Genomic DNA, 11,889 nt, shown 5'->3' with positions numbered 1-11,889 from the left:
GTAAATATCTGTGATCAATTGAATATTTTAATTTTACTTTAGACTTTGGGAGCCCAAAATCAAGGAAGGGGTGTTTCATGTTTATACCTTCTTTTTTTCAGTCAAGAGTTGATTCAGTCAAAAGTTGAAGCTTGAGAGGTATGTTATATTCTATTTAATATTTTTATCACCTTGAACTTATCTCTCTTCCAAGCATTAAATACGGTTCTCAACATTATGGAAAATATCCTGTATTTAAATATCCTGTATTTAAAGAATGAAAGTGAGAATACTTTGTTCAGCCTAGTTTCATTTGTGTGGTTGACCAAATTTTATGGTTCCTGAAGGAGTACTTTCATCTAACCACCCTTCACCTTGTTTTTATAAGAATGTAATTTAGACTAAATACACTTGCTTTTAAAGGAGAGATCAGGTGTACTGCATGAAAACATAAAAACATTTTTAAGCCTGCTGTAACATGAAAAGATTTTTCAGTGCAAGCTTAAACAAAATGCTTTCTTTAAACTGTTGACCTTTTGGAAAATACTGAACAAAGGAGAAGGGGACAAAACCTCATTGTGTGCAGGCTAAGATAATGTATTTTTTTTTTTTTTTACTAACAGTTTCTAAAAGCTAAATGTATTTCCTATCATATAAAAGCCAATCAATTGAGACTTAAAGGACAAATCAGTTAAAAAAAAACACGAATGGACTTTTAGAATATGTCTTACCAATGAGAAATTTATGAAGAATATTTTTTCATCTGTCATTTTATTTAAGGAGAAATATTCTTTTTGTCTACCACTTAGCCAAATGTGACTAAATGGGAACACACTGACTTAAATCCATGAGACACACAGAAGCAAGCCACTGTTCAGCAAAGCACTTTTTTAAAGGAACAAAATGGACTGGGTCAAAGTGATTTACTCTTCTTAGCAAACAGAAGAAGTAAATTTCATTTAATCCTTAAGGTATTTCTCAAAGTCTGATTCAAGGAAGGAAACAGCCTGAGGTGATTCCCAGTTTGGCACAGAAGGACAGCTTCCTTTTGATCCTGTTCCGGTCTTACTCTACATAATCCTTATTTTTTTTTCAATATAGATGTAAGTTGCTTCCTTTTGGTTGTTTTACTTGAATTTTCCTTACATTTCTATAAAAGATAATTGAGTTATTTAAGTTTGGCTCTCCGCCACTCAGCTTCTCCTGGGTGGAGGAGAGGCGTGACTGCAGCAAAAAAAATTCCAGGAAATAGGACGTCTTGCCTTCCTCGAACACTGGAAAGTCACCCGTCCCGGCAGACACAGGCAAGGCCTGTGCCGTGCAGTTCAGACTCTGATAGCAACTGGAATGGGGGCAGTGATAGAGGAAGGGCAGTCAGAAATATAAATAATAGCCTTAACCACTTGTCATGTGCTAGAAAGCTTTTGTATTTAAAAAACTTCTAATATAAAAAGACTGATTTACTGTAGTGGTGGTGGTGGCTTAGTTGCCAAGTCGTGTCTAACTCTTGCAAACCCATGGACTGTAGCCCACCAGCCTCCTCTGTTCATGGGATTTTCCAGGCAAGAATACTGGAGTGGATTGCCATTTCTTTCTCCATGGGATCTTCCCAAGCCAGGAAACGAACCCGGGTCTCCTGCATTGCAGGCAGATTCTTTACCAACTGAGCTATGAGGGAAGCCTTTACTGTAGTTGATATACATAAATCGGACGTTTAAACCTTAAACTTTGGGAACAAACAGTCAACAATAGTATGGTATTGCCGACTCAATGGGCAGGCACTTGGCGCAAACTCCAGCAAACAGTGGCGGACAGAGAAGCCTGACGTGATGCAGTCCATGGAGCGAAAAAAGAGTCGGACGTGACTTAGTGACTGAATGACAGCTAGTTTACAGGAATACCCAGAGAGTTAATTTGCCTCATCCAAAATAGTGATAAAGATGATGAATCAGATGTTTCACCAGCAGTTCTCTTTTGGCCAGTTTCTTAGTTCATGACCAAGGTTCTATGTGTGAGAGGAAATTGCTAAATAAATCTTCCTTTAGGCTAAACAACAGACTTGACTTAAAATTCAGAGGAGATAAAGCTGTAAGTGAACACATAAAATCAAACTGTTCATTAGAGATGAAGGGAAAAGCTTATCCCTGAGAATGATCTTAGCTTTGGAAAGATGCAAATTCAAGTTTTTGTGTGTTTTATCCACTTTAAACCAAGTTAAGTTTTCTTGGGGGAGTCTGTGGTCTTTTGATTCTTGCAAATACAAACCACAAATGCTCTCACATCTTTGACATACACCACTGCTAGGATGAACATCAAAGTCACTGACTGCCACACTTCATAAAGGATGGTTTTTAGCTTCAAGATTTTAGATTAACTAGAGACAGCCTGTATTTCCATATCTATGTCAATCATGCCACACGGAGAAAAGGATAAATATTTCTAAGTTTGTTCTTTGTTCAGAAACCGTTCACAAATGCTTTTCCTTTTGTTCATCAGATGGCTGGCCTAAAGTACATCTAGATAAAAACTGGCTCATGCAAGCGTTTAAAATGTCCACATTCCCCTGTGGAAGAATATTCAGATTATTTTGTCTTGTGGCCTCTGAAGCTGTGGGAGGTGAAGGTGGGCCTTGGGATGCCGGTTACTGACACACCACCAGTTTATACAGATTTATCATCCTGCAGAAGTTCTACATCTTTCAGGTGCTGCTCAGACCCTTGGATTAACTTTTTAGATCTGTTCTGTAGATGAACTGCCAATCCCAGCCTCTTTGGTGAGCTTTCACTTTCACTGAATTAACTGTTAAACATTTGGTTTCTTTCAAGGGTCCTGAAGTCAACCTTATATCCAGGATATTCCTCAGACTGTTTTTCCCTGTTAGCGGGGCAGAGTCTAATGCACTGAGGAGCTTCCTTAATGATTTATTTTACTTTCCTCATGGCTGTTAAGGTAACTGTATTTGTTTTGTCCAGAAACTGCCTCTTCATTTTGGAAGGTTCATTAAGTCTCTCTCCTCTTTCCAACAAAGTTCTAGATTCCCTGTGGTGATCTCTTCAGAGTCCTCTGAGTATCAGACATGGTAACATCTGAACGACATGCCTCAACAACCCTGAGGGATAACACGGAAAGACTTTCCAAGGAAGCTCGACTGTCTCCTGAGGTCAGTACACCTCCAGCCCTACACCTAACAGTTTTTTAAAACAGCTTTACTGACTTACACAAAAAGAAATCAGGGTGGGGGAAATGGCTTTATTGAGAGATAATTTGCATACATGTAAAATGTACAATTCAACAGACTTTAGTATATTGAGTTGTGCATTCACATAAATGGAATCAGACAATATGTAATCTTTGGTGACTGGCCTCTTAATGTTTTCAAGGTTCATCCAGGTGTAGCACGGATCAGTACTTCATTCCTTTTCGTTTGCTAAATAATATTTACCTAGTCCTTAATCAGTTGATAGGCATTTGGATTGTCCACTTTGTGGCTCTTATGAATGATGCTGTTTTACCCTTTGGGCAACTGGACAGCCTGTTTCCAAAGTGGGTGCGCAATTTTATAGTCCCACCAGCCATGTATAAGGGTTCCAGTTTCTCTATCCTCACAAACATTTGCAGCTACCTCCCTTTTTAATTGCAATCTAGTAGATGTGAACAGCATCTCTTGGTGGTTTTGATTTGCATTTCCCTGATGACTGATAATGGTGTTGAACATCTTTTTATGTGCTATCTGTTGGACTGATTTTTACTTCTTACAAAATACTGCTGACACATCCAAAAACATTTTCAAAATAGCGGGTGTGTTTTTCCGTGCTAAGACAATTGCTCTGATGCAGTTTTCTTGGCTCTCTCTCATATGCTATGCTCCATGTTCTGATATTTTGCTCAAGGGTTCTGCATATAAACAGTTTCACTTGGCTTTGGGCTGCCCATGATTGAGCCTAAGCTCAACTAAACATATGGAGACTTTGAAAACCTTCCAGAACAATGCTGTAGTTAAGATCTGGCTAAAGCAAGTGTTTTTTCTAACTCTTTGAGCTGCATATTGCCTTGAGTAATCATCATCCGGATTGAATCCTGTAGAAGAAAGTGAAATCTGGTCAGTTTTAATTGGTAGAACAAGGTACAGCTTTATCCTTTTTTTTTTTTTTTTTTTAGCTTTACCATTTCATCTGTTAAAATTAAGAATTAATACTGAGAACTGGAACCGCTGTACTTTAGGAAAGCCCAGAATTAACCATCAGGGGTGTACATTGTCTGACATGCTTTCATATATCCCAAACATACTTCCCAAACCACCATGCTGTAATATTTATCTCTTTTTGTGTGTGTGCATGCAGATATTTGGTTTAACAGAAAAGTTGGGTGATGCCACTGTAGAGTGTAGACAGAACAAACACTTTAAAATTTAAAATACCAGTTAAGTGAAAAACCAGTGAATTGAGAGCAATGATCAAGATATATCATTTCAGTGACATATTCCAAGACAGCTACTAAAGTTTTATAAGAGCTCAGTAATCAAGCATCCCAGGTGAAGACCCGCCTGCCAATGCAGGAGACCTAAGTGAAGAGAGTTTGACCCCTGGGTTGTGAAGATGCCCTGGAGAGGGAGGGCATGGCAACCTACTCGTGTTCTTGCCTGGAGAACCCCATGGACAGAGGAGCCTGGCGGTATTTCAGTAGATATTCCAAGATATCGTATAAACTTACAAAAAAAAAAACACTCACTAATCAGTACAAAAGGGTCAGGGTCTTCCCTCACTAGTGATCTTGGTCTCACCTCTTCCGTGGCACTTTTGTTTCTTTTGAATTCTTCTCTTGCCCAGTCCTTCAGGTATTTGCGATCAGAATCATTTGGAACTTGCCGAATGGCCTGCAAAATCCTTCTGTAGAGGAGGAGAACCTGTTGCCTTCTTACGAACTGCACAGGAGAGGAGAAACCGCAATTACAGCTGCACAATCGTGAGTTCAGTGGGTTCTTTTCTCTTTGGTCCTCAAATTTTTTTTTTTTGGTCCTCAATTTTAAAAAGAGGAAAGAAAACCATTTTTCCCCTTAAGAAAACGGCAAGAAATTTACTTGGACTGTTTACTCCTTTGTCAAATACAGGAACCCTTAAAGGGTACAAGCGACAGAGGAGTCTTTACAGTGCGTCAGCAGGCAACGACGTAGCCGGGCTGGAGAGCAGACCGCTGCCAGCCTCTCGCCTCAGCGAACCGAGAGCGGCCCGCCCCGCGGCGCCTTCCGTCCCGGCGCGAGGCCCCGCCCCCAGCCCCAGCCAATCAGCGGGCGGCGCGCCTCGGGGCTTCCTCCCGTCGTCCCTCAGGCCCGCTCTAGAGGAGGGGTGGAGGGAGCGGTGGAGAATCGAGCTCAGACCCAGAAGTGCTGCCGTGAGAGGCCCGCGAGAACAGCTGGTACCTGCTTGAGCGTCAGCGTCGCTGGGGGCAGGCGGGAGGTGGCCATGTCGTCCCGACAGCGCGGTTCCCCGAAGCCCCGGCGCGCAGGAGCGGAAGTGGGGGTGGCGGGGCGGGGCGAAGCCGGTTTCCTGGGAGACGGCCTGCTGCGCGTGCGCCCCTGAAGAACCCGGCGCTCCATTGGTCCGAAGGGAAGCCCGAGGCAGTTTCGCTTTGTCTTCGCCTGTTTTCCCTCAGAGAAATGGGGTAACGGTTCCTGCGTGCTCGGGTCAGTACACTCTGTAGGCGCTTAGCTTGTATTAACTGGAAGAGGTTAGTGAATCCCTCCTACTTCCGAATTAAAATACGGCCTTAAATGTTCAGTAGTTACCGGCTGGTTCCCTGGGCATCCCTACTTGATTTGCTGACTTGGAATCCTAGCCCTAGTTGTGTACTTGTGTGTGTGTACCCGCCTGTTTTCTCATCTCTAAAGTGAAACGATAGCATCTACCGGAGTTGTCACTGTAGTATTGTATGTAGCGCCCTGAGAACAGATACGAGCTCATGTAAGCACCCTGATGGCCACTACCAGGCATTGTGTGAATAATGGTGATGCCATAACCCACCCTTTTTCAATCCCATGGACTGTAGGCCACCAGGCTCCTCCGTCCCTGTCATTTCCCTGGCAAGAATACCGGGGTGAGTTGCCATTTGCTCCAGGGGATCTTCTTGACTCAAGGATCAAACCCGAGTCTCTTGCATGCAGGCAAAGCCTGAAAACTTGTCTACTAATTAACAATTCACTTTTTTTTCCTTTTAACTATTAGTGAAATATCCCTTGTCACTTTCAGTTACACTTATTTTGTGAATTGTTATGACTTTGGTCCCTTTATGACTACCTAGACTTTTATTCTAATTTTATATGCAGTTTGCCATATTTCAAAAATTTTGATCTTTTTTATATAGCTTTGTCACTACACACTGTCTTTATTTTCTATATTTTGATTCTTTTCAATTTCACCTTCTCTCTTTAATTCTTAAAAAATTTTCATTGCTCATGTTTAAAATATTTACTCCACCTGGAATTTTGTTTTATAGCATATTGGGGATATAAGTTCTTTTCCAGTTGTAAACTATAATTTCAGCACTATTAACCACTCATTCATCTTCCTGGGCTTTGTGATGGTCTTGGTAAATTCTTTTAGGGTCTGAGTAACCCTTACAGCTGTTTCATCCAGGTTTTTGTTGTTTTCATGAAGCAGTAATACTATTCTGTATTATCTTGGAAGTGTCTATTAACCTTCTGTATGACCTTTACAGATGTTTTGTCACTTTCCTTTAGATCATCTTAGAATCTTAATCTATAAAGTAACGTGAGAACAGACATTTTTATACTATTTCTTCTTTTCATCCAGAAACATCCCCTTAAGCCAGACACTGGAAATGCTGTTGTCATATATGCCTTCTGTTTTCAGAATCACTCTTAGGGTAGGAAGACATACGTCTAAGGTAGTATTAGAGATGCTGTCAAGGCTCCTGCCAGGGGGGCGCCTTCTTCTTCCAGGGCTTATCTGAGCGCAGTCTTCTTCAGAAAGGCAAAGGGTTAGAGAATTCCACGCAAAGCACACACAGAACACCGGCAGATTCTAGGGCTCCTGTGGTTTGCCGAGCACATCAAATAGTGTGGTGGGGATGCGGGAGAGAAGGGACAAGGGAGCTAGGCCAAGAAACAACAAATAGTACCTTCTTCACAGGAGTTCAGAAAGATCTCCAAGGATGCCGTATGAGGGAGTGAAGCTGGCAGTGATTAGTCGTTTGAGCTACATTTTGAGAGCCCCAGCTGCAGTCCAGCACAGAGGACAGCAAAAGGGAAGGGGCAGAGTAAGATCAGTGTCTAGAAGTGAGACCTGACAAGACTGGGGCTTGGATGGAGATGGGAGCGGAAGGTGAGGCGGACGGAAGGGCTGAGCTCCACGTGCGAGAGTGAGTGAGCAGGCATCCACGGCGGCTGCTTCTCTGACTCAGCATGTCACGCTTCCTGACCAAGCCCCCAGTTCCTGCGTCCGCTGCTGTGCTTCCCAACCTTTCCCCATCACCACACAAACTGGAATGGCACACCTCGGTAACCTGCTCACTGAAATTCTTCTGTGCCACCTTGCTGGCTATCCTGGGGCCAAGGCCATCACTCGTGTTGGTATACCAGCTGGGAGGCTGCAGCCTCGCTGGTCCTGTCGGTTAAAGGTAGACATGATGGACTGCGTCAGTCATAATGTTGGTTCTTACCTCCCTGCAGGAAGATTAAACTTCCTGCCCCACAGAGGCCGTTGGCCAGGGACACATCTCTTCCTCTCAGAACTCATCTTGGAGTAGTACCCTTACAAGCCACCATCCTGCCATCCTTCTTCTGCCCTGAGGCCAGTGTGCTGAGGCTCACCCACCAGACATGAACACAAGAAACAGACGCTGGGGCTGTCTGACGTCAGCACTGGAGCTGCAGGTCATGACACACGGCATACGCTAGTGACCGCCGCCTGATCCAGCAGTCGAGACCCCTCGCGCACCTTTTACACTCTTGTCATATTCCATTAAGAATGGTCATAAGTGACATCAACCGTGGTATACTTTTTAATACTTTTCAGAATACAAGCTGCATAGCTTTTTAGAATAAAAAAGTGATATAACCTCAGGTACATGCTTTAGGACACTTGGTTCAACAACAACAAGCAGTCTGTGTCTTTGAGGACCACCTCAGAAGGGTGGCAAGCTTCACAGTGTAACTGTAACACACACGGAGATGGGTGATGACATCCTGGCGTGTCGCCTGCAAAAGGACATTTGGACAGGCAGAGCTTAAATAGAATACAGCACAGTTTCAAGTACTTAAGCACTGCTTTTTGGCCAAGTAAATAAAAAACTGCCGAAAAACCACTGGTGGATTTCTGACTGGGGAAAGAGGTTTGGCTGCTCAGTTCTTCTGACACAGCATTTCTTTTCCAGGATGACCCTGGCTCAGTTCAGCTTGAAAGCAGTGTGAGGAATGGTTCTTCCTCTTAACTGTTAAGAAAAAATGAACTAAAGAAATAAATTACTACGACAACAGGAACTGTGGCATTGAGAGGATGGAATAAACAAAGGGAAAATCATCTTTCCATCATTGCATAGTCTCCCGAAGCAGCAAAGGTGAAGGAGGACTGGGAAAAGCCCCTTCCTTCATACACGACCCAAGGGTCATTCTCTGAGGATCTGGGCTCCCCTGATGTCTGGTTGCTTTATGAGAACACACAGCATGAGGTTCCTACCCTTGGAGAGAAGGTAGTTCCTGTCACAAGAAGCACGGTAAGAAAATACACTGACTCTCTAAAAATAAACTGGAGCTGTCCTAGCCATCTGACGGCTTTTGGGTACACACTGCGGACTTAGCACGGCTAAGCCACAGTGCAGAGTCAGAAGGGACACTCCCTTTATTTAGGCCTTTGTCCAGAGGCCTGGCACAGTCCGTGTTCCCGGCAGCATCTCCTCAAGGTGGCGTCCAGGGTCCCCGGGAGGGGAGGCAGGCAGCTGGGCCCGCGGGTGGGGTGCAGCCGCCTCCTGGGCCCAGGCCGCCCCAGCTGTGAGACGCCTGCTGCTGTGGCTTCACTGCCCCGGGTGTAAGAACCGGAGCCCCGGCACCGCAGGGGGCACGAAGAGTGTTCTTTAGGCCCTGAAATCGAAACTTAGGTTGCGATCATTTTTTGTGGTGAATGTTTATAAATCAGGTCTAAGATAAAATACCATTTTCGAGCTAGGAGTGCAGAAACAGTTCTCCAGAAGGGAGCTCCTGGCAAGCAGTGTCACATTCTGGGCGCAGTTACAAGCCTCACTCGGGACTGTGGTCCTGCTCTACGGGTGGTCCGAGGCCGTCACCAGCTCAAACCACTGCCTCAGCGCATCACTGAGCGTCTCGGGAAGTGCATTCACGTCGCGAAGAATTATGTAAAATGGGAATGGGAACTCTTCCATGTACGATCGGATTTCAGGCATTTCTCCAGGCCCTCTGAATATCGGTACCTTGATGTCCAAGATAGAATCCTGGCGACAGAAGACATTTTGAAGAGAAAAATTAAATCAGCTCTTTCATGGTCTCTTTTACAGACAATAGGTTCCTGCATATTAAAGTAGCTCTTATTAAGGAAGAGGCAGATCTCTTTCTGAGTATCCCTTCCAGGAGAACGGACACCAAAAGGGAGGAAAGGGGTAGATGAGCAAACCTCATCACCCTGTGATGGTGTTTCCTATTCTCTACTTGGATAATTCACGTTAAGTCTTCAACTCGCTATGTAGGCCTTAATGGGACCTGGAGAGATGGGACTTGCCCTGGAACAGACCCGCCTGTGGATACCTTTCATGTAGCCAGTGATGCCTGCTGCTCTGAGGAGGGCACTGCTGAGATACAAGTGCCTAGAAAGGGCTGGCTGTGTTTCCAGCGGACAGGGCCCGTCACAAAGGCTGCGACGCCAGTGGTGACGCTGTGCAGAGGGAGACGACCCCCCAGAGCACAGTCAGCGCAGTGAGTGGTTCAGAGGGTGGTCTCTAGGATGCATGGCTTCCAAGTCGTTACCTACAATCTCTCCGTGTCTGTCCTTTGCTGTAGCGTGGGAATAACCATGCCTGTATCACTGAGTCACTGCGCAGTTACATGAGAACTTAACTATAAGATGCCTCAAACAGCGCCCTTCAGGATGCCGTGGGTGTTAGAGGAGTTCTCAGTATGATGGTGAGACGCAGGCCATTTTTCAGATACAACAGCTTGGAGGGAATTCTCACTTTATCTCCAGAAAAGTGGCTTTTAGTAGTCACTCACCCGTGAACTGGGATTGTCCAACACAACGAAAATAACAAAGATGTTAGCGCTTCGGGTGGCCTGAACCGCCGCTAGGACCCTGTCTTTGCCCTCGAGGAAAAGGCCGCGCCCGTCAGAGACCACGAGGAGGAGCTGGGCGGCTTCTGGAAGGAACACAGAGCAGGGGGGATCTCAAACCACTCGGGAACTACCACGGCGAGACAAGCTAGGCAGGCTTTCTCTGGACTAGTGAAACCCAACAGTTCTGAAGCTGATGAATTCTGGCACAGAGAGGGTCTCCAATCACATCTACTACTGTGGACGTGTGAGGCAGCGACAAAGCTGTGCCAACACTTCTGTCAACAGAACAGTCTCCCAACAGGGCTTTGGGGGTATATCACATTTAGATCCATTTTGTTGTAGAACAACATGTGAGAATGAAAACACATGTTTATAGACTGAAAGTATAAAAAGAGCAGTCCTGAGCAGACCATTAGAAAAGTACCCAAATCAGAAAGGTGGAACTGCATCTTTCAGATTTCTGTCAGTTTCCTGTACCTAAATTCTGTGGGTTTTTTCTTCTTGAAATTGACTCATTTAAACAAAACTTAAATAGACTAGACCACTAAAATGAAGAGTGAATAAAAATGTTGAAAATTTTTTAGCACATTATATTTTCGTTGAAAATTAGCAAGTGTTGAAAGGCGTGAATGCATGACCTGCTTCAACAGGTACAGTCAGAATGGAGGATTTAGGAAAGGGCTAGAACCTGTGTGCTGCGAAAGTCCAATCAATCACAGATGGATTAGCTGGTTTCTGAATTACATCCTCCTCTGCTTTCCTTTGTTAGTAAGATACTACAGAATACTCTTCCCATTTAATTCCACACCCCTTGCTCCTTCCTTTCTCAAGTGAACTCAAATCTACCAAATAAAAAATTCCATGAATGTTTAATACCTCCCATCACCCCCTCTTCATGTCTTTTCCTATAGAGCATACACTTGAAAATGTGGTGATGGGTACACTGAAGTGAGACAGGCAATTTGCAAATCACACAGGAACGGAAGCATGTTTTGTTAACAAGACCAACACATAGCTCACCTGGGCTGGCGCTTTGTGAGAGCTGCTGAGCGGCTGCAAACATGCTGGCTACAGACTCCAGAAACTAAACCAGAACCAGAACCAGACAATTAGAAACTATTTAACTCTTCCATTGTCACAGAGGCTGAAATTACATCTGGCACTTATGTGAACGTCTCAAATCTGTAGGAACCAAACTGTCCCAGTCGCCCGCAAAGGACTGAGAAGGCTTGCACTTGGCATTTACCTTGGGTGCTGGCATTTCAAGCCTAGACCTGTGTCCCTGGCATATACCCCACTCATGTTCTACTAGAAAACCCAAAAAGGGGGGGGAAAAACACTTACTCTGGGGGACAGGAAGCCAATAACTCCCCAAATGAACCAAAGAGCTGTCTTTCAAGAAAGCAAAATAACTGAGCAAAAAAGGGCAAAAAAACCCTCACAACATGTCCATAAGGAAGGAAGTTAAATTAAGATAGGAATCAGGAGAGAATTACTATCCTATACTGTTCTGAACCCATGCCACCCTGAGCAAGTCACTAGCTTTATTTCACATCATTTCCGTAGGCGAAATGGTGGAGAGAAATTGGCCTTGACCCACTTGATAAGCGTACTGGGAG

The 11,889-nt window shown here is 44.3% G+C and overlaps 2 protein-coding genes across 4 annotated transcripts in view; both read right to left on the bottom strand.

Annotated features, from left to right (window-relative positions):
* Positions 1 to 3,208: 3,208 nt before the first annotated feature.
* On the bottom strand, positions 3,209 to 5,522 carry LYRM2 (LYR motif containing 2). The gene is made up of 3 exons (XM_065911706.1): positions 5,396 to 5,522; positions 4,760 to 4,900; positions 3,209 to 4,056 (listed from the first exon to the last, which is right to left on the bottom strand). Exons 1-3 carry the CDS (start codon positions 5,438 to 5,440, stop codon positions 3,976 to 3,978), a joined length of 267 nt encoding a protein of 88 aa, XP_065767778.1. The 5' UTR covers positions 5,441 to 5,522; the 3' UTR covers positions 3,209 to 3,975.
* A 2,450-nt stretch (positions 5,523 to 7,972) lies between these two features.
* MDN1 (midasin AAA ATPase 1) overlaps positions 7,973 to 11,889 on the bottom strand; it is a 138,603-nt gene continuing 134,686 nt past the window's right edge. For all 3 annotated transcript variants that reach the window (XM_065911703.1, XM_065911704.1, XM_065911705.1), the window contains 3 exons: positions 11,291 to 11,354; positions 10,211 to 10,353; positions 7,973 to 9,438 (listed from right to left, as the gene is read on the bottom strand). In XM_065911703.1, the coding sequence (XP_065767775.1) occupies positions 9,250 to 9,438; positions 10,211 to 10,353; positions 11,291 to 11,354 (396 nt within the window). In that variant the 3' untranslated portion in view covers positions 7,973 to 9,249. The remainder of the gene's footprint in view (positions 9,439 to 10,210; positions 10,354 to 11,290; positions 11,355 to 11,889) is intronic.

This window comes from Muntiacus reevesi, chromosome 19, assembly GCF_963930625.1.
Source record: "Muntiacus reevesi chromosome 19, mMunRee1.1, whole genome shotgun sequence".
NCBI lineage: Eukaryota > Metazoa > Chordata > Mammalia > Artiodactyla > Cervidae > Muntiacus > Muntiacus reevesi.
The sequence above is the reverse complement of the archived record's forward strand: the minus strand, read 5'-3'. Positions and strand labels throughout refer to the sequence as shown.

What these genes read in the sequence shown, in the direction of transcription:
- LYRM2 (XM_065911706.1), bottom strand. Translation starts at nt 5,440, where the DNA reads ATGGCCACCTCCCGCCTGCCCCCAGCGACGCTGACGCTCAAGCAG. An exon ending in CGACGCTGACGCTCAAGCAG is followed by an intron (nt 4,901 to 5,395) that starts GTACCAGCTGTT and finishes TCTCCTGTGCAG; the next exon opens with TTCGTAAGAAGGCAACAGGT. An exon ending in ACAAAAGTGCCACGGAAGAG is followed by an intron (nt 4,057 to 4,759) that starts GTGAGACCAAGA and finishes TTTCTTCTACAG; the next exon opens with GATTCAATCCGGATGATGAT.